Source organism: Limulus polyphemus, unplaced genomic scaffold (genome assembly GCF_000517525.1).
Source record: "Limulus polyphemus unplaced genomic scaffold, Limulus_polyphemus-2.1.2 Scaffold323, whole genome shotgun sequence".
Lineage (NCBI taxonomy): Eukaryota > Metazoa > Arthropoda > Merostomata > Xiphosura > Limulidae > Limulus > Limulus polyphemus.
In genome coordinates, this window is record NW_013665933.1 from 225,518 (window position 1) to 247,759 (window position 22,242).

Below are 22,242 nucleotides of genomic sequence, written 5' to 3' on the forward strand. Positions count from 1 at the left end.
ACCTTTCATCTCTATATTTTGGAAGCCACCTTTATTAAAACATATAAACCTGTCCTTTGCCGCTAAAAAAAATTCCTATGTAATCTTCACATCCTTCAGTAGGTCTGTGACATTTCCTTATTGGCTTAAGGCTATGCCAATCAGTGATTGCCTTACCGGCCTACGTTGATCTGACTCATTTTATAAGCTGTGCTATTTCCTATAAATCATTTTCCAGATGGTTCTGCTATGGTTAGTGTCTGGCGAAAAGCTTCAGCAGATATTTCCTTTGCAACATCTCAACCACCAATTGATCCAGTTATCAACGTTATTTTCAAGTTTTGAACAAATCAACTTTCAAGATCTACATATCTACATGTGCTGATGTTTCCGTTTATCAAAGTTATATTTTAAGATCTGTGCAAAAACTCAGCTAACTGATGTTTCCGCATTTAAAAGTTAATTCTTTCTATGGAAATCATTGGAAGCTATAGGTGTTACAACTAGAAAGACGAGATGTTAGAGCCTAACTGTACTAGTTTATTCTTTCTATGGAAATCATTGGAAGCTATAGGTGTTACAACTAGAAAGACGAGATGTTGGAGCCTAGAGGTGCCAGTTCCTTTAAAGAAAATTGTGGAAGCTACGGGAGCTACAACTAATTTACACAATATAATTAAAGGGTAATTTGAATTTACGACATTACAGCTATGGCAATGCGAAAATCAATATTGAAAATAATGCGAATTTTATCCTTATGTAAACTAGACATGGGATGATTTGTTTTGAAATTGAAGTCCGTCGTAACTTAGAACAGAGGGAAGAGCCGTTGAAAGCTTGCTATAGGTAGGACTTTCAATTAGAATATGAGTTTTGTAATTTGTAGCTGCTACTATCTGAAGCACGATTTATTGAAAGCTATAATAGTTACCACCAGAGGGACAAATCTATAATAGTTACCACTAGAGGGACAACTTTTGAAAACACTATAAGAGATGTTTCTTTTAAGAAAGACGTTAATTGGCTACTTCTGGAAGGATGATTTCTTGATATCTTATAATAATTAGATATTTAAAGACAAACTTAAAAACTAGAAAAAATTGTATTGGGTTAGTTTTGTGGAGTTTAAAACATGTTCGTGTAAAAAAAGAATGAATGTAAATTCGCTAAACTAGTTCTTTTCTAAGAAATGTATCAAAACATGCATGAGCTATGTATAACTTTGAAATAACCTACATTATTTACCAGTCTGTAAGTCATAATTGTATTTCACAGCTGTTGAAAGAATAATGTTATGATTGGTGGCAGAATATGCCACTTTATTTCCATGGTATCAAATAAAAATATCTGCAACTTCATGAATCAACAACACTTAATAGGAAAATAATAAAAAAACTATTTAGGATATTACATTGAATTTTTAAATTTCTACATATAAATATATGATAAAGTGAATGTTTAAAAATCGTATTAAACTTCAGTCAACTGTGCAGCCTCTTTCTGTTTTAATTAACCAAAAACACCTGTCACCACAGACTGTATGACAATCAACATTGAATAGTGCAACGTGCTTTGATCGAACAGTTTATTACTACATACATATAATATATCATACAATTATTTTATTAGAATAGAAAACATATCCAGTTCTGACAAACAAACGAGATTAATAAAAACTTTAGTAATAAAAATGTTGTTTCTTAATTTTAAAACTCTTTAATACAGCCACTCTATTTTTCACTCTCTGATACCGTACGTAAAGCCCCAACCCCAGTGGCACAGCGGTATGTCCGTATACTTCCAACATTAGGAACTGGGTTTCGATACCCCTGGTGGGCAGAGCGCAGTTAGCTCATTGTGCTTAATTATAAACAAAATTAGTAGAGGTATAGTTTCAAGCATCTTGATTAACAGCTTTTAAATGATATTTGGGAACAAATCGACCAATATAGCATGTAATTAAAAATGCTCTGAGCAGTATTCTATTTTCCTTTTAAAGTTATTATTATTTTTATTTTACAGTTATTCTAGTCCAAAGCTTATTTGCATAAATTTTAAATTAGTTTCAAATTCTGGAAGTTTTTGAAAACGTTTTGTTATGAGAAAAGGGACAGTATCCATTGCTTCTGTTGCAGCTAGAGCCAGGAGGTTTCGCAGAGAAATGGAAGTATCTCTCCCATATGCTAGATAACAGTAAACTGCGGCCCAAGAATGATCGTTTTAATAGGTCAATATCCACCTGCTGCTGGCGACACCATGTGTCAGGTGTTGCAGTTCGATTACAAAATGACAACTGAGAATAACATTGGTTTTGAACAATGTAATCAAGTTCCGAACAAAGTGTGAAAAACCTGTGAGCATACACCAACGATAAAAACAAAAGTGGCATAAGTTGTTTTTCTATCTTCTTGGATATTTTCAAGAACAACAATCTGCTTGAACAAAAATTCCACACAACTAATGTTCTTAAACCTGCTTTGTGCATTTTCCTACAGCGGTAAGTTTACGGACTTGCAATATTAATATCTGAAGTTCGATTCGCCGTGGTGGAAAGAGTGCAGATAATTCGTTATGTATATTTGCGTTAAAACATTTAAATAAACAATGCTTGGTGCAATTGGATTCGCAAAACGTAGGTGTGATGATAAAAATGCATCGTTTTTATCGAAAAGTATGTTGAGAAGTGATATCTAGTTATCCTAATTCCAAAAATCATTGGCATTAATTTTCTCAACTATCCCCCCTCACCCCTTTCCAGGTTGATTCCAACCAAATAACCAAGCATAGTGCGATCTACATAAACACTTTCCAATTCAGGATTTCTCAGGCCGAGTGTTGTGGACAGTGTGATGAAACCTTCTTTGGAAAATTAGATGAAATGTTATTTACTTCTCTTTGGAAAAAAAAAACAACATTAATCTTAATTGTAGCGGATTATCTAAATTGAGGAAACAATAAAACTTTTTGACAACTTAATGCTAGACAGTATTCTTCCAAATGTTTTAGGGCTTATTTAAAACAACAATGCTCGTTAAACACCTAACGATATTAAATGTAACTACAGTTGCTAGTAAACAATTTGATTGCTTCAACACATCCGGGTAATTCAAATTGTGAACAGTAGTTAGTTATTTCATATATTTTTTCTAATTTAGTTAAAATGCTTCGTAGAAAATAAAAAATTTATTTTACTAGATAAAAAAATTTCATTTAGAAAATATAATCATATTAGTCATTCCAGTAACCTAAATCTAAATAGATATTTCAGGTTTTAACGCTACTGATTTTCAGTGTTTATGTATCTTTGAAGAACTTATTCTGCAAAATTGCCCCCCAGTGTCACAGCGGTATGTCTGCGGATGTACAACGCTAGAAACCGGGTTTCGATACCCGTGGTGGGCAGAGCACAGATAGCCCTTGTGTAGCTTTGTGCATAATTACAAACAAACAATCTGCAAAATTATTATTTGTTAGTACTCACAGGTCTTCATGAAGAGCATTAATTTCAAGTGGTGTACTATACTCGTGACATATCCCAGGATATTATAACTAAACGTTGCTTACGTTAAAATTCAAGAACCAATGAATACGCTCTTTTTAATCAAACCACCACTTTGGCTTTACAGAGTTTAGCACAGATCTGTTACAGACGTGGGATTCCCGTCACCATGGCTTGACCTAGCTGTTAATGTGCTCAGATAGTCAATATAAGGGTTCATGGTTCGCAGCCTGTTGTCACAAAATCGCTATAAGAGTGACTGTAAATCCACTAGTTGATCAACTAAGAATAGCCAAAGAGTTATTGGCTGGTTGTGTGGGCTATCTGCTTTCCCTCTAGTTTATCATTTCAAAATTACGGAAAAGCATAGATAGCATTTTGTGTGACTTTTTGCGAAAATTATGAAAAATAAGACGAAAAAAATATGTTTTGGAAAATTCTAAAGGCAAAATTCTCTAGTTTAAAGTGCAGGATTGAAAATTTAAAAATAACATATATTACATCAATACTAATCAATTGGTACTAATTCTTAAACTCCAAAAACATCATTACAATAATAAATAAATCTGCAGTAAAATGTTTGATCTATGTAAGTTTCTATGCCACTATTTCCAAACTTTTAACACCTGATAAGAGAATTCACATAAAGGGCTGAAAGCTTCCTCATCGACTGATTAATTAACTGGTGCATATATGTTCATTTACTCAGCGTATTTAACATGGCAAGCCCGATAAGAGCTAACTTTCGTTATATTAAAAGCCTAAGTTTGTAAACGATAGTCCGTGTTCCAGATATAAGGATCTAATCATATCAGCTAAGTAGCTGTTTTACACTAAGAAACACTGGCAACAGATTTTATTTATTTTATTACCATATCTAATACTTCAAATAGATGAAAGTATAATTAATGGATAATTTCATACTTGCAAAGAATAATATTAATTAGTTGATATTAAATCGGACTGACTAAATAAAATACTTAATTGATAATATTTTAGTATAAGATAAACTTAAGATGATAACCATAAGTTCAGCTTAATAAATCTTATTAAATTATTTACAAATAACACACAACTGTTTAACCTATTATATGTATGTTACGATAACAGCTAATTTCGTGTGTTTTTACCGGTTCTTGGTAGTATGTCAAAAGCTAACAGTGTGTCTTATCTAAGTTAGTGTTAGTGAGTCCACAAATATTCTCGCGTGTTTTATCCTGGTTAATGTTATCACGTCAGCAATTGTTATCTTGCGCTTTATCGACATTTCACATTAGAGCAAGCTCACACAATCAAATTCAAAAGGAATATGTCGGTGTTAGAACCAACACGGGTATGAAAATAATATAAATTTTACCACACGTCAAAACGCAGTCCATGCCAGAATATAAAAGAAAGTACACATGAATGAGATCTAAGGATCACATTTAAAAACTTTTAGCAGTTATGTAATGTGATTTTTGATCTTACAAAAATTATGACTTTCAGGTGTTTTGTAAACTTGTAAGTTGTTTCGTTCTCATGACTGAGTTACTCGTAGAAAATATTAGTGTGAATTCAGATCAAAATGGTTTTGATTCTCAAACCATTAATCTTTTTTTCCATGTACCAAAGCTACTTTTATAGACTTGAAAGGTCAGTCACTCTGTCTTCAGTGTTTGTAACTCGTTTTAAAACATTATATGCTCAATAAGTGATTTTCGTTTATTTAGAACTAAAATATAATTATTATGTGCAAAATTATTTTGAAGTCTCATTTTGATTATCCTTGACAAAAATGCACTCACATGTCTGGGTTCTAAATTTGCACTTTTTTACCTTGTGCCATTTATTATGATAAACATAGCATCAATAATTTAAAAAGCGAACAGAAGTTTCTAGGAAGTTGGAGATTTTATAACTTTTTTATGTATATAATTTACATGTTTTTATTGCAGGTACGACATAACTGTTCGTTACATATTATTTTTAAAAACACAGTTGTAATAAAGGGTATTGCCGACATTAATGTTCCAAATATTTTCAATTTTTAGAAAAATAACAGCTTGGAATTTATAGGTTAAAAAAAACGTTATTTTAAATATTCAAGCTTACTGACAAAAGTGCATAGTTTTCACCATAAGCTCTCGTGATTGGTAATCGGGATGGTAAGATTGGTATGATTCAAAGAAAGAAAAAATGCCACACAGATATTTCAAAAGAAGTAGATAAAAATGTTAGGCAAAATAATTAAAATATTCGCTTGAAATTGATTCCACGTTGATAACATATTGAGCTTTGCCTCGTCATTAAGTAAGGTCTAAAATAAAACTAAATGATAATAATAATAACATATTAACAATAACAAAGTCATGGAACGAGAGAGATATATAGCAAACATGGTGGGGTTGGGAAAACAAAGTTATGGAATCGAAACAAACGATACAAAAATCAACCTGAGATATTTGTCTAACGTGATTAAATTTAATAAAAAGGAATAAGTATTGCGTTCATAGTGTATTAAATTAAAGATTAAAACTGTAAGATAAACGTGTGAAAAATGCTTAAACACGGTGAAAAGGAAGAAATCACAGTATGTAGGCAAATAATTTTGTGTACATGTTAAGGGAAAAAAAAAAGAAATCGGAGCTAGGCCAAGGCAAAAAATAGTCAGGAGAAGCGAAGGCAGAAAGGACGAGAGAATTGGCAGAAAATACTAACTGGAAAAAAGTTTCTCCCTTAGGCCCAATGAAGCAAGGGACAACAATAATGCAAATAAGACGTTGCTTTCTGCGTAGGCGTGAACAGCGGTCAGTGAGTGTAGGCCTTAAAATCATTAATCTGAGATGTTAAAGATCATGTTGTCATCGAAACCATGCCGTGACAGAGGTTCATTTATGTTAGTGTTAATAATGTCTCACCTTTGCTCATGGAGTCTTACACAGATTTTACGATCTAGCTGTCTCGTATGTGCATAACATATTACAAAAGTCGCAAACGATATTGTTAACTTTGTCATTTTGGCAATATAGTTAGAGAACAAAAACGACCTTTACTCTCCAGATACCATAAAAAAACATTTTATTATTAGCTAGATAGTAAAGTCATTTTTTCTCTCTAAATTTATTGCCAAAATGTCTAAATCCCTCCAGATTCAGTACAAATTCTGAAAACAACAAAACCTTGTTGAAACGTTGTACATTTGCTGCTATGTTAAACTTGTATTAAAGTTTTTCTTCATTACCCATTCAAGCCGTCTCCAAGCATTATTAAATTGTTAACTTTGTTATTTATTTATTATTTTATACAATTTGTTTGATTCACATCAATGTTTTCCTGACATTCTTATTCACGCGACTTAATCAATGGGATATGATGAGAAACCATAGTTGAACTACTTTCGATCACTTGATTCAAATGTAAAACTCAAAGATAACACTTACTAGGTGAATAACAATAAAATAACGCCTATGTTGCAGTTGAAAGTGAAAAATCGAAGTTAAAGCTATTTATTTTTGCTTATCTGAATGTTTACGTCAGAGATGGTGAGTAGTTTCATTGGTTATTTCCAGTTTTTAAGGTACAAATGTATTTTAGTCGGCGAAGTATGATTACTGCACAACAATTTTGCTGAAAAGATGTAAAAAATGCAACGTTTACAAAGTTTACCAGATTGTATTTTTCTGCGTGATAATACATGTTCTCCGGAGGCGAATCACCAAAACCGATCAAATCGATGTGCATTCCAACTATAACATCCGGGAGTGTTTTTATTAGGTATGAGAGAAAACCCCAACATATACCGATTGACGACTTAATTTATGTTGTATTTTTCTCGCTCCATTACGTTCTTGATGCTCTAGGTTATATTATAATTTTGTTGTTGTTATTGTTATCAACAATACTTAGACAATGCCTTGTAAAGAGTCAAGTCTCAAAACGTTGTCAAAATATAATCGTTATAAAGCAGATTTTCACCCACTTTTTAATTACATTGAATAGTAAAATGTTTCTACGCTTAAAAGACTGGTAATCAAGCAGTTAGAACTGGTTAACAAGATTACAACACTGGCAGCAAAACTCACAAGACTAACGGTATTCAAGCTGCTAAGATTGGTAATCAAGCAGTTAGAACTGGTTAACAAGATTACAACACTGGCAGCAAAACTCACAAGACTAACGGTATTCAAGCTGCTAAGATTGGTAATCAAGCAGTTAGAACTGGTTAACAAGATTGCAACACTTGCAGCTAAACTTACAAGACTAACGGTATTCAAGCTGCTAAGATTGGTAATCAACCTATTATAAGACTAAGACTGGCAGCAAAACTCACAAGACTGTCAACCTATCTTGCTAGGTAGGAAATGAAGCTGATAAAACTGGTAATCAAGCTGTTAAACCGACAGCGAAGATCGTAAGCCTGGTGTTAAGATTTCAAGAGTTATAACTAATTACGTGATTGGTGTCATTCTCAACAAACTGCAAGTTTCAGATTTGCAGGATGTACAGTCAATAGACTATTGTTGTTTGATGCAACATAGGATATCATAAGCTGACTAGTTCAATTAACCAACTTATCTCGATCCTGTGGTGTTACTAACACACGGAATGTATAAGCAAAGATACGTTGAAATTCTAAATCTTTTACTACTCGTTTGACGAAATAACGATATATAACATCTTATTAATATAACAATTATATATAACAGGTTCACAATAAATATACAGTTAGATATGTATGTTACAAATTTGAACAGCTCTTCCAAGCACTTAACATAGTTTAAAGACATTGAATGAACAGGAAATAAATATATATATCGTTTATTACAGTGTAATATCTATCCAAATTCAGTTTCTAAAAACCAACAACATTCATAACTATTTCCCAGCAACTACTAATGAGGCAACGACACCTTGCGTATTCTTCTTTCATTGCTCAATTGTGCTTGTGATAATTCTGTAAATGTTTGAAAATGGATTCGAGCAGACTTAATATTTGCTTCTAGTAATTTCACGATGAATATTTTATACAAGTAATCAAACGACCTATAAGTATATTCAAAACTGTACAATTTTAGCAAATTATTGCATGTTACACTACAAAGAAATAGGCACATTATCACCAGAACGCCAGCATCTACTTATCAAACAAATAAAGTAACATAAGTTATCTACATGTTTTCAGCATATTAACCATACATGTCCTTTATATATATATATATGTCTGTAAACCTTCATTTACTTTATCATGGTCGTATATTCACTGTAAGGATACTTAATTTGTTTAATCGTACTAGGAACTTTCGCCATCTGTATAAAATTTCTATTTACGACCATAGATAAAGTATCTTTTCTCCTTTTGTAAAAGATTGTCCATGAAGATACATTTAAATTTTGAATCAATTGTTTCGTGTTTTTTAAATAGTGAATGCAATAAAAGATATTGTTTCCAACAATAAATATTACAATAATTTAAAACGGATGTCTATAAAGAAATAAACTATACAATTATTCGAATATCAAAATGGGATTGACGTATACACACAACATTTCTAGAAAACACACTATTGAAAGCTGTTAGTGTTGCTCTGTTTTTCATTACTATGTAACATTTCTCATAAGCATATATATATATATATATAGTTCATAAACTGTCTATCGATACTGGAATAGTTTTCTACAGATAGAAATATCGGTTGAAAAATACGATTTTAATAGTATGTGTAATTACATTTTAATTGATAATATCCGCTTACAATCGAAATCAGTGATTGACAACCGTTATTTTCACTCTTAGTATATTTTCTAGTGTTTTGCTCATTTCAATGAGCATAATCATGGTTATATTTTTGTAATAAAAATGCTTTATGTACATCTACGAACATCATTTTTCCTTAGGTAATGAACGTATACTGAGAAGGGAACATACACAGTGAATAATTAACTTACTGGAGCAGAAATATACAACAAATAAGTTAATGTTTAGCTAGATTCTGTGATGTCACGTGGATCATCCACCATGAGAGGAATGTGGATTTGTCTAATGAGCAAAGATATTCCTTCTGGTTTCATTAGACAACGACACAAGATCCTTTTAAAAGCAAAACGAAAGTCTTGGCTAAATAGCCCATAAATAAAAGGGTTAATTGCTGAATTGCAATAGCCTAACCAAAAGAATACTGAAAATAACAGCGGTGAAACACAATCATCACAAAAAGCTCCTATTAGGTATATTGTAAAGAATGGTAGCCAACAACAGATGAAACCTCCAACAATGATACCCACCGTTTTGGCAGCTTTTGCTTCAGCATGAAATCGTCTGGCATGCCAGCGTGCATTTCGTCTGCTCATGCGCGTAGAGTATAGCCTTCCTTCTCTCGTAAGTCCGTTATCACTTTCCCGGGAGCCTGATATTGTACTAGGGCTGTTTTCATAACTGGGTTCTTTACAAGAACCAAAAGAAGTTGAAAGTGTTCTTGCACTAGAACACGAACTATTGCGAGCGCTTCTACTACTTTCATCGGCACTCATAGCTGTATGTGACCTTTGACTTTTGGCACGTACACTGTGGTTTTGTGAAGAACCTTCTGGCACGTGGATGCTTGAGACAGTATTCCCACGATGCATTCGTAGAGTCAAAAACTGTTCTTGTCCTTGTTCGTTCTTACACTTACCTAGCTTGGTGGTCTTGAATCCTCTTTGTAAGGCCCTTCCTGTTTTGCTGGCTGCTGCGTAGATCTTCCAGTAAAAGAAGAGCATTACAAGCATGGGAATGTAGAAGGAACCGAGTGCGGAGTAGATGACATAACCTTTGTTACTGTTGAGAGTGCAAATTGTTACTGTACAGGTAAGACTAGTATTTTTTGATGGTAATGGGTACGTTGTTTGGTTGGTGGAAATATTAGCCCAACTAATTTCCCGGAGAAATGACCACGTTTCTGGTAAAAGTGGCGGCACTCGGTGACTGTTGTCTTGTAAGGATGCATTAATTATAGAATTATTGTTGTCTTCTGCTAAAAACGAAATGATTTCATTTTGGTCTTCCGCCAATGAAGAGTTGACGTGCTGGACAGCCAACCCGTCAGTTACAGAACGGCTATCGTTCCAGCCTACCAGTGGTGGGAAACAGATGATAAAAGCAAACACCCATACAGCAGCGATCACCAGTTTAGCACGTCGAGGCGACATGATACTTCGATAGTGTACTGGTCGAGTTATGGCGAGATAGCGGTCAACACTGATGGCACACAGGTTAAGAATGGACGACGTGCACAGCCACACATCAACAGCCAGCCAGATGTGACACCAAGTTTTCCCAAACACCCATACACCCAACACTTCCAAAGTCATAGAGTATGGCAGTACCGCCAGCCCAACAAGGAAATCTGACACAGCTAAAGACACAATAAAGAAGTTGGTCACAGTCCGAAGTTTCGCAGAAATAAAAACAGATAAGATGACAAGCAAATTCCCAGCAATTACAATAACGTTGATGATACAGAGCACGACAAATGAGGCAATAACTTGTGCATTTTGCAACTTTCCCTTAGAAATGCTCTCAAGACAATAAGCAGCAGTCGTCTCTGGTGAAAGCGCTCTTGTATTGCTGTCATTCATGTTGGTTAGTTTCAGTTCATCCGTAAAAGGAAATTTTCGAAATTGTCACAATCTTCTTTTGTTCTTGATGCTCTAGTCACAGTTCCGGGGTTTCTAGCAAAATAAAAACAATGTAACATGAGTTAATTTTAATAGTTCAGACTCATAAAAACAACATTCACACATTCAGAAACTAATCTGATATGCATTTCAAAAGACCGCTGAATAACTAAAACTCGCTTTCTTGCTGGTATCCTGTATTCTTTTACATGTTCATGTACAATGAAGATTTTCTTCCTGTTTGTGCATGTTTTAAAAAATTCTAAAACACGAGGATGTTGGAATTAAAAACATATAATGTAATGTAACTACCAGAAAAAATGGGAGTATTTGTTCAGTACTTTTTAAAATAAAAATAAAATGTTTCTAACACTAGCTTCCGTTAAAATACAGTAAATACTTGAGGTTTAAAAAATCACGACACTTAATAAAGAAATAATTTTTACTGTTTTCTGTTGTTTACTCTGTCTTATGAACAAAATTTGATAGACTATTTTGATGATAGCTAGAGACAAAAAGAACAAGTTGCTTACTTCAGAACTTAATTGGTAGTATTCTACAACTCTGGAAATGCCCAATTTAACAAAGAAAAAACACACAATACAATAGATCTTTACTTTTATAACGTTGGTATTTTTTATTCAAATGTAGCATTTGCATTTAGTTATTTACTGAAAACTATCCATCCGTTTGATAAACACAGTATAATGATTTTTTTCACCGGCCTCGATAACAAGTAGTAAAGTAAGCACATTTACACAAATAATAGACACAAAATATTTTTATTATATTTTCCCTCAAAGTGTTGTACAGTGCCTCTTCCGTCATCATTATGCAAGTAGTAAGTACCCATACAACTGCATACATACATTTTGTATGTTTTTTACATAATTAAAATGTATGGATGTGAAACAACCTAGCTGTATGGAAGAGCATGAATAGTGTACCAAGGCTGTGAGTCTTGGAATTCGTGGTTTTCTGTCTGCTTCCACAAAACATGCACTCACATTTTTTAGTCTGTAGGTGTGCTATAAGAGCGACAGTCAAGTCTCTCCATTCGGTCATACAAGAGTAGCCCATGAGGGCTATTCACATATAGTCCTTTGTGTAGCTTTAAGCAAAAAAAATGTGAAACAAACAGAAACTATTATGGCTATATAAATGTTTACTTTTTCAAATTAAAGGGATAGATACTAGTTGCTGAACTGTTCTTCAACTAAATAAACAACGGAGCTGAAACCAGAGTATACTTCAAGAGCAACATTAATTTTAAGAATAAAATTAGTGAATCATTTCACCAATAATGAATCACAAGATACAAACCAAGGAAAAGGATTGGACAGCGGGAAGTCTTAATCTAAGTCCATACAACAGGATTGGACAGCGGGAAGTCTTAATCTAAGTCCATACAACACTTCTAGAACTTCCATGAGTATTGTATATGTGAACGTCTTAATTCACTAAAAACTCAAAAAGCTTTATATATTACGTGCACTGAGGAACGAGACAATAAAGATTCTCCTCTGACTTATCCAAAATGTACCTTGTAGATGCACAACCCGTAAAAATGGCTGGAGTTGTAGATGCACAACCCATAACAGTGGCTGGAGTTGTAGATGCACAATCTGTAACAATGGCTGGGGTTGTAGATGCACAACCCGTAACAATGACTGGAGTTGTAGATGCACAACCTATAACAATGGCTGGAGTTGTAGATGCACAACCCGTAACAATGACTGGAGTTGTAGATGCACAACCTTTAGCAATGGCTGGAGAGGGAGGGAGAAGATACTCGTTACCAAGTATTTTCTTTTACCAAACGCATTTTTTTTCAGACCATTTAGAATCACGACTTTGTGTTTTTTTTTATTCAAAATAATTTATTACAATCTTGGTAATTTGACACTCAGACACTATCTTGCATTAGGGCAAATTCTGAACCAGTTGCTTCTATTAAAGATACTACTAATGAAAGCACAATATAATCTGTAAGTAAGCCTATATTTACTGATGTCTCCCTACACTATAACTGAACTGCCACAGACATTTTCATATTCAACGATGTCGGACTAAGTTTATTGCTCACTTCAGTTTCTACCGATAAAATTCGTCGATAATGAAGACTGCCATGACATTTGACTCATCTTTTAAGTGTAGATGCATCCATCCAATGGCGTTACTGTCAATATTGGTGATTTTACCAAAAGTCCAAACGAATTGTGCTTTGTTGCATGGTCGACTTCGAAGCTAGTAAACCTTCTTGACCTTAAGCTATTTATATTTTTGAAGCTTATTCCTTACTCTTTGGTCGCTATTAATAATTCCAGTTGTTTTTTCTGGATTTCATATTGGATCCATAGAGAGTGAGCTCATGATCCCTAACAGCTATGTTGTGTGGATAGCAATATTGGACTCACGAAACCCGTTCCTTACCACATTTTAATTAGTTCAGCTTTCATGACTTTCTCTGATAGCTTGTTCAATGTATTTCTAATACGAATTGGGGTACACTAAGCTTTTGTTAGGCTTCTAGAATTTGAACATTTCTAACAGTCTGTATATCTATTAAGAACGCCAGGAGGTAACATTGTCACACAATTATATAAACACATTTTTAACAGAAATAGCATGATCACATTTAAAAACGAAACAAGTCAATATCTTTCCAGAATAGTTATTATGTGCAAAGTCTTTCAAAACAACCGTAAAGTCTCACAACAGGACATATGAAACATGCACATAACAATGCCTTAATGAGGTTTGGAAATGAATTCACCGTATTTTTTGCAGACCGTACTAAACGCTCACCTCTTTATAATTTTGATGAAGCGTATGTATGTATATACATATTGACTAATTGTTCTGGTGAAGCATGTGTATATATACACATATATATATATACACTGTGTATTTGTTTTTGTGAAGCGTATATATGTGAGTACTTGTTTCGATGAAACGTTGAATATGTACGGAGTATATTGGTGAAGTGTATATATATATGAGTATTTCTTTTTGGTGAAGCGAGTCTAATACTTAACATATACATATATGTGTGTGTGTTGAGTATTAGATTCGTTCTAATTTCACAATCAATTTAACACTTTTCTTTGTAATTAGAAAAATTAAAAACATTTCCAAACGATCAACGTTTTTAATTTACACAGTTTCTTTGAATTTTAACCTTTTACTTTTCTTTGTAGTTGATTCTAATGCAAGCCGTTATTTGATTGCTTAAAGTTGATGATACCAGTAATTCTGTTATTTTAATCTCATGGGTACTGAAATCAAAATTTATCTTAACTATAATAAACTTCCGTTACTAATGCAGAAACCAATGAGTTTATAATTCTCAATTTGTCTCTTTCAAAGCAACATTTGTTCCTAACTTAATTATCGCTAATAACTATAGCATAGTACAGTTTTATATGAAGATCAAACATTTGAAATCCTTTATTGTTTTGCATTACTTATCACTTAAACTTTTTTTTACAATTTATAAATGCAATGAATTAAAAGAAAAGGCTACTAAGTCATATCAAACATACATTTATAATAAATTAAATAAACAGTTCCTAGTATCTTGAGAAACGTAAGTAGAAAGTCAACTTATTAAGTTCTTAAAGCACTGGTTACCAACATTTTCATTTGCAACGCTAAGTACACATTAAATTTTTAAAACGATGGTTTATAAAATCAGAAGCTAAGCTTGGCTAATGTCAGTTGATATAGTTGGATAAATATTAACCATTTTGTTTCCTATCTTAAATCAACTTGATGTGTTTTCACACGTCGAAAGCATTACATAAATGTAACTTGAAAATTTGTAGCACATTTTGTAAAATGTTTTAAAGTACATGGTATCATAAATTTAGTATCTCATGACTGCTTGGAATAAAATTTGAAGGAATAAAATTTATGCCTGTAAAGAGTTATTGATATATATATATCTAATGCAAAACAATTTGTAATACCTTTGAAATTGAAATAGATAATACTACCCTTAGTAGAAGTAAAACAAAAACATAATTTTATAGTATCACATCTCACAAATACACTACTGTTCAAATGTTAAGGAACAAATCGTTAGTGCTGAACAAACAGTTTGTGTCTTAAGTTTTGGATACCACTATAATAATTAATGTTAAGAAGATATAAAATCTAATATATCTAGTACATCTGGCAAAATTCCAAAACAAATATAAACATTTTGATACCTAACTGACATATGTAGAAGCACTAGAAGACTTTAAAAAGAATTAAAAATCACATGCAATGAGATGCAAAAGTTCAAGAGAAATTTGCAAACAAGCTACATTAAGAAGCACGTGAGCTCAGCCAAAGTAATAACTTTGCTCGAGTTCAACAAGTAAATAAATCATTAATATTATAAAATTATAGTTTAAAGCTCTTTACTGAGTCTTTTGTGATGTTTTTAATAATATATAACAGATCTTGGCCTTTTCGTGCCGATCATGTACTGAACTGGACTTTATTAAAATTTCTAGAATTTCACTTGTCATATTGATCTATCAACCTGATTAGTAACATTAAATCGTTACATATACATATATATATATAGAGAGAGAGTGTTTGTTTGTTTGTTGTTAAGCAGGAAGCTGCACAATGGGCTATCTGTGCTGTAATCTCTGCCGAAACACCCAATTTTGTTGATAGAATTCCTGAGCCTTACTGTTGAACCAGTGGTAGCACATATGTATCTATATATATATATATAAAGAGAGAGAGAGAGAGAGGTTTTACATTTTACACACAGTGAACTCCTGCTGCTACGTGTGTCCTACCTCATCATCTAAAACCTCTTTTGCTATGGTATGTTTTATCTATACCATATTATGTTTTGTGTATTAACTATATTTATCTGGCTTTTATATACAAACATACAATAACCTCAGTCTAAGGTATAAACGCTCGAGTGTTCATGAAAGGTTAGGAAACTAAAGTGTTCTTTCTATAAAATCTCAAACATTTTCCAAATATTAGTTAATTGGCTTCTCTTAGCAATGGGTATTTCATAACAGTTACATCACAGAGTATTTCTTTTCATAAATACATCTTGTTCAGCGAGATAGCAAAGTTTGGATATCTATCCCACTCTAGTTGAATGCCAGGGCCAGTTAAAAAAGTCGTCCACTGGATATTGTGTGACGAATTAGAATTTTGTGACCCTATAGTCCTTGGTTGTAGTACCATCGAACTTGACAGTGTTTTCCATTTCTATAGCACAAAAAAAATATCCCCACATCATTACCGATCTACCACCATCTCCCACTGTTTTGCCCAAACACGTTTGCTTTAACTCCTCATGGTTACAAAAACTCTCGTAGAATTTCCAGAAGTTCGATTAATCTTCATTCTATCAGTCAGTAGAACATTGCCCTATTTGTTCTACCAAACTTTGTGGTTTCTTGCAAAGTTTAAACAGTTAATTATGTCTGCAAGTAAAATACTAGACATCTTGGTTCCACTTTTTCTAAGTAAACCAATTTCATACAACCGTCATTAAACAGTGTTATTATTTATTTTAGCTCCTTGCATGTACTATATATCTATATTTTTATGGTGGCTTGCAAACTTATTGACTTTGAAACTCAAAATAATACAATCCTCCTATCAGGATTTTTTCTAGTGTTGTTTCCTATTATTATACTTTAAACTCCCTATTGCAGCAAAAAATATTTTAATTTTTTTTTACCCACACCTCATAAATATTTATCGTACGAGGAGTTGCTTAGCCTAAAAACACGATATCCAACCAGAAAAGTTATAAAATGACCAACTTGTAATGAAATTACTTCATAGATTTCAGAAATGGTTTATTTCTGTATTTAAGTTTAATAGGTATCTAATATTTGTCATAAAAAATGCATTATGATGTAATTTTGCATTTTTGTGTTGAATTACGAGAAGTATGTCAAATGTTTGAGAAAAACAGTTTCAATAAAATCATTTAAACGTTCTTTACTTATGATACACCCAACATGTTTCAACCTATTTAGTGAATATGTAATATGGGCAATAAATTTTACTCTTTGGCTTGAATATTATACCAAATTTTAATTAGTTTCTTTTTGAGTATTTACCGTTGTAAGCTTCAGACTTATGGTTGAGTCACTGGAGGCATCGAATATAAAGAAATAGTTTTATTAAGACAATAAACTTTCATCCTTCATATTCCTCGTCTATTCTATCTGGTTGCTTTCTGTTCAGGAATAAAAATGAAATAAAAACTGATGTAAAATCTCAGATTGTCTTGTTCTCTACGATTCACCCAGAAGTGTATAACTTGATTTTAGCTATACATAATGCATTTTTATACATGTGTGTGTGTGTGTGTGTGTGAGTATTGGAGATGTTTGTTTGTTTTGTTTATGGCAAAGCCATCGTCTCTAATTTTCAAAGACAACTGTCCGGCAGCAGTTACTGTCAAGTCTTGGGTGACTACTTTACCAACGAATAGTAGGGCTAACAATCACATTGTAACGCCTCCACGGCTGAAAGGGTGAGCATGTTTGGCGCCGGGTTTCGATTCCGCGACCGGCATATTGCGAGTTATGTGCTTTATCCACCACGCAGTGCCAGGCCTGTTTGAGATGTAAACGAAGGCTTATGATCTATATATATAAAGCATAAAATTTGTGTGTCTGTCTGTTTGTCTGTCCGTTATTTAACTACTCGTAGGTTTCTGGGCCAATCTTAACCAAACTTTATGGAATTATACTTTGGAACAAGGGGCATGTTAATGGGGGTTGTATACCTCAGAGAGTGCGCGCTAGCACTCTCCGTGGAGGAATGCAATGAAAAAAATTGGCCACCACAATTGGAGTAATACATAAACTCAGCTGAAGCTTCTACTCCAACAGCCACCATAAGACTGATATGAAGAGCCATTTCTTGAGTTATACCCACTTCCTACTTTGACCAGAGACCTTTCAGCTTCGGCCTGTAAGACATTTCTGCGACCAATGACAGTTAACTAATTAACCATGTGAAACACTGTGGAAGGATATTAAGAGCTGGGTGTTAAAAACGAATAACAGAAAATACCCCTACCACCACTATTTTAGCCGCTATCTCTTCCTACAAAATCACCCTGACTATCGCACAGTCTATAGCATGTTTTGAATATATACATATTGAGTTCTTAAAGCTTATACAAAACTTTTGGTGAGGTAATGATGAATACTGTAATAATATGTTATGTTATAAATAAATTGTGTAAAAGTTAGGATTTTTGTGTTATTTATCATAGCATCCACCCCACATTTTTTAAGTTCATAACATGGACAAAGGGCAGGTATCTCAGCTTGTGCACTGCATTCCAAAATCTTATGAAAAACATACAAGATACTAATTATTTGAAATAGTGACATAAAATAAAAAATATCCAGTTAAGCGGAAGTTGTAAGATGCCATAAAATGAGGACATAATGTTGATTAGACAGGATAAACTTATTAAACGCTTTATTATTCAATAAAAATAAAACTGCACTATCATTTTAAGTTACATGGGAAATAGTATTTGTTATCATATTTTCTAGGTAATATTTTATCCATGTATTCTATAGGATGATTTTCATTCAACAACCAAAAAAAACTGTCTTGTCAATGTTAGTGGTTTAAAATGACATGATTATGGTAGTGTGAACACGATAACAGCAACTTTTCTCCAGTGTCTGCTGATTGATTGAAAACAGAAATACAAGAACAAAACCCTTCTTTTCAATGTATTCTTGAATTTTGTCTGACATGGTTGAGATGAATCGAGATAAATCTCATGGATTTTGTAAAGTCGAAGAAGCATATAGCACTGAATTACTAAGAAATAGCCCAGGTTTAAAATCACTAAACTTAGATATCTCTTCAGCACTAGTGTGCACAATCCTAGTTCCCTTTAAAAATGTCTTTGCTACTAGGCAACGATGATATGCAAGTTAAAGCACACTGCAGAGAAGAGAAAATGGCACTTCATAGCTGATTTCTCTTTCTGTTGTTCCTAATATATAAACAACATAAATAAAGAATTGGGAATTTAAAATCCTGCAAATATGGATCGTAAGGAAACATGGTTGGAGATACTGTAAACAATATTTACTCAAAATACAAACTCCCAGTTTTGCTCCATGCTGATAAATTAAAATTAAATAGGAATTTGTAGTTTGAGTAAATAATGTCTACAGTATATCCAGTCTTGTTTTGCTTACTTTTTACGATCCTTACAATATTTACTCAAAATACAAACTCCCAGTTTTGCTCCATGCTGATAAATTAAAATTAAATAGGGATTTGTAGTTTGAGTAAATAATGTCTACAATATATCCAGTCTTGTTTTGCTTACTTTTTTACGATCCTTATTTACAGGTTTTTAAATTCCCATTTTTTATTGATCTTGTTTGCCGACTTTTTTTATGGTCAACTATGGGAAAATAATTACTTGATATGATAGCTAACTTTACACATTGTAATGATAATAAACACAGCTAACTGATACGATTCATGATGACTTACTGTAGCTATTGACTATTTGATCAGATTAGTCCAAGATGTAAAATGTTAAGCTACCTGCAGCTGGAGATAATCATGGAGATTTGTTTGAGGATATAGTAAGCATTTATAGCTTATGTGTAACTAAATATATATATATATATATAATGTATAGCAATGGGCAAATATATGTCTAGACTAAGACACAACCCCACCAAGTGCGTATAAAATCTTACCAGTAGAGAAGCAGCCTTTTCAAATATAACATATACGTATAAGGCATCGCTTTAAGTAAACCTTCGTGTCTTTTAAAATAATTATTCTACGAATTTGTTTAATAAAATTTATTATTATGTGTATTGATTTTGCTTACTCCTTCACACATAATATAGGGGTTGGCTCCCTACAGACAAAGATTATACAAAGCTACACGTGGGGTATCTGTGCTAGCCGTCGCTAATTTAGCAGTGTAAGACTAGAGGGAAGGCAGCTAGTCATCACCACCCACCGCCAATTCTTGACCGTAACATTATAACGCCTCTACGGCAGAAAGGGCGAGCATGTTTGGTGATTCGAACCCACGACCTTCAGTGTGCGAGTCGAGCGCCCTAACCAACTGGCCATGCCGGGCCCTTTATATAGTGTACAAAGCATTGAGTATCTACACATTACAATCATCTAATTTTAATCTCTTATTAACTGGTAATTCCTCTTTCATCCTATACTTATACTTTTTAAAGAAACAGCAGATATCTGTAAGAAAACTAACTTCAAGGGGAAATGGTAACATCGTTTACACTAGGATTATGATGTTTCTTACTTAGGTAAAATATATAAAAAACAAATAAACTTTTAAATACCTTTACGATCTTTGCAGTACCTTATTTGGTATACTACAAAACGTTTGGGTGTAATATACCAAGCCGTTTTTGTTGAAGGTTGGCAAAAGTATAAAAGAAGAATTACAAACGGGCGGTTTTGAACGAATTTTCTTCTTTGTAAGTCTAACATGCGTGCTTTTTTGTGCATTTTTATACACGTGTGCAGCCTTAACAGTCAATAGTAAAGGTTTTGAAGTGTTGTTTGCCTTAAACAGTAAACATTCAGTTTTATTAGGGTTTTGTGCAATTCCTTGCGATCCCTATTATGAACCACTATCGTTGTTCATGTTAAGCAGAAAGACAATAAGGTGATAAAATAAAGAAATTAGACTTTTGAAGGTAAAGCACTTTAGAAATATTTTGCTTTATTTATTTTTTTTTAATTTCAAGTGGTAGGGTTATATGATGCGGTTTTGAATAAACGCTCTTTTTTAAGCCAGAAATAAGCCTGTCGGTTAATTATGAACTAATGCAGGACATTTTGAAATACAATATACAAGAAAAAAATATTACATAAAATAGAACCATGGAATTTAAATAATATGGTCATGAAAAGATAATAAATCGAAGTAAAATAGTGACGAGTTATTGATTAAAACTCAAAAATAAAATACGATTAAGAGAAGATATATAAACAATTAAAAAACACATTCCAACAAATAAACTTAATGTTTTAAAAAACGTTAAACGTTACTAATATGGTAGCCACGTTTTCAAAAAAAAGGTGCATCTCGAAATTTGATTTGTTTTTTTAATTTTGGTCGTTACTGCAGAGCCTGTGTAATCTGGAGAAGAAATGTAAGTAGACATGTGTGTCTGTCAGTTGTTAATGTACAGATCTCACAAGATGATTACCATTAATCACGAAAATATTTATGTCAAGAAATGAGATGGTTTAATGGAAACTAGAAGACGTGTATTGGAGTGATGGGTGAAAGAATTTAACACATGAAAGAAACATATCGAGTTCATCATTAGTGTAAATAGCCATGCCAAAATTATCATAAATACACCTTCAATATAAGGCTGGTAGAGCACCTTTGTAGCCATGAAACATTCAGTCCTTAATGTAACCTACAAAGAGGTAAAAAGAGGAGGAACCCATTTTGATTCCCATAACCTTCACTTATTTAAAGACTTTGTTGCAAAAAGACATTTAAAATTATATAAATAGGTCTGCTATTCTGAGCAGGATTTCTGTATTGATGGATCCATTTTGTCAAGGTAGTGGATTTTTGTAGAACATGATTGGTGTCTGAATGTATGTATGAAGTTGATGAACTAAGTGAGGTAGGATGTAATCAAAGTGTAAATATGGAGTTGATGAGTTAAGGAAGCTAGGATAGAATCAAGATGCAAGTATGGAGTTGATGAATTAAGACAATTAAGATGTAATTAAGGTGTAAGTAGGGAGTTGACAAAGTAAGTGAGTTAGGATGGAATTAAGGTGTAAGTAGGTAGTGAAAGAACTAAGGGAATTGGGATTAATCAAGGTTTAGATTTAAATAGAAAGTTGATGAAGTAAGCAAGTTAGAATGGAATAAAAGTGTAAGCATGAAGTTGATGAACTGAGAGAGTTAGTATGACATCAAGGTTTAAGTAGAGAGTTGATGAACTAAGTGAGTTGAAATTATGGGTCTATCAGGATTGTAAGCTTATGCATTAGGTCATCACAAAATTAATGTCGCGTTTTGGAACACTTCCATTAACCCCCCCCCCAAAAACGTACATCACGTATAATAGTTA

At 33.0% G+C, this 22,242-nt stretch overlaps 1 protein-coding gene across 3 annotated transcripts in view; it reads right to left on the minus strand.

The window, feature by feature from the left end:
• Positions 1 to 22,242, minus strand: part of LOC106457382 (octopamine receptor 1-like) — a 48,578-nt gene that overhangs the window by 10,589 nt on the left and 15,747 nt on the right. For 2 of the 3 annotated variants that reach the window (XM_022383286.1, XM_022383285.1), the window contains exon 2: positions 9,743 to 11,167. In XM_022383286.1, the coding sequence (XP_022238994.1) occupies positions 9,743 to 11,074 (1,332 nt within the window). In that variant the 5' untranslated portion in view covers positions 11,075 to 11,167. Of the gene's footprint in view, positions 1 to 8,305; positions 11,168 to 22,242 lie in introns of those variants that run through there. The other variant, XM_022383284.1, reaches the window with a different exon arrangement.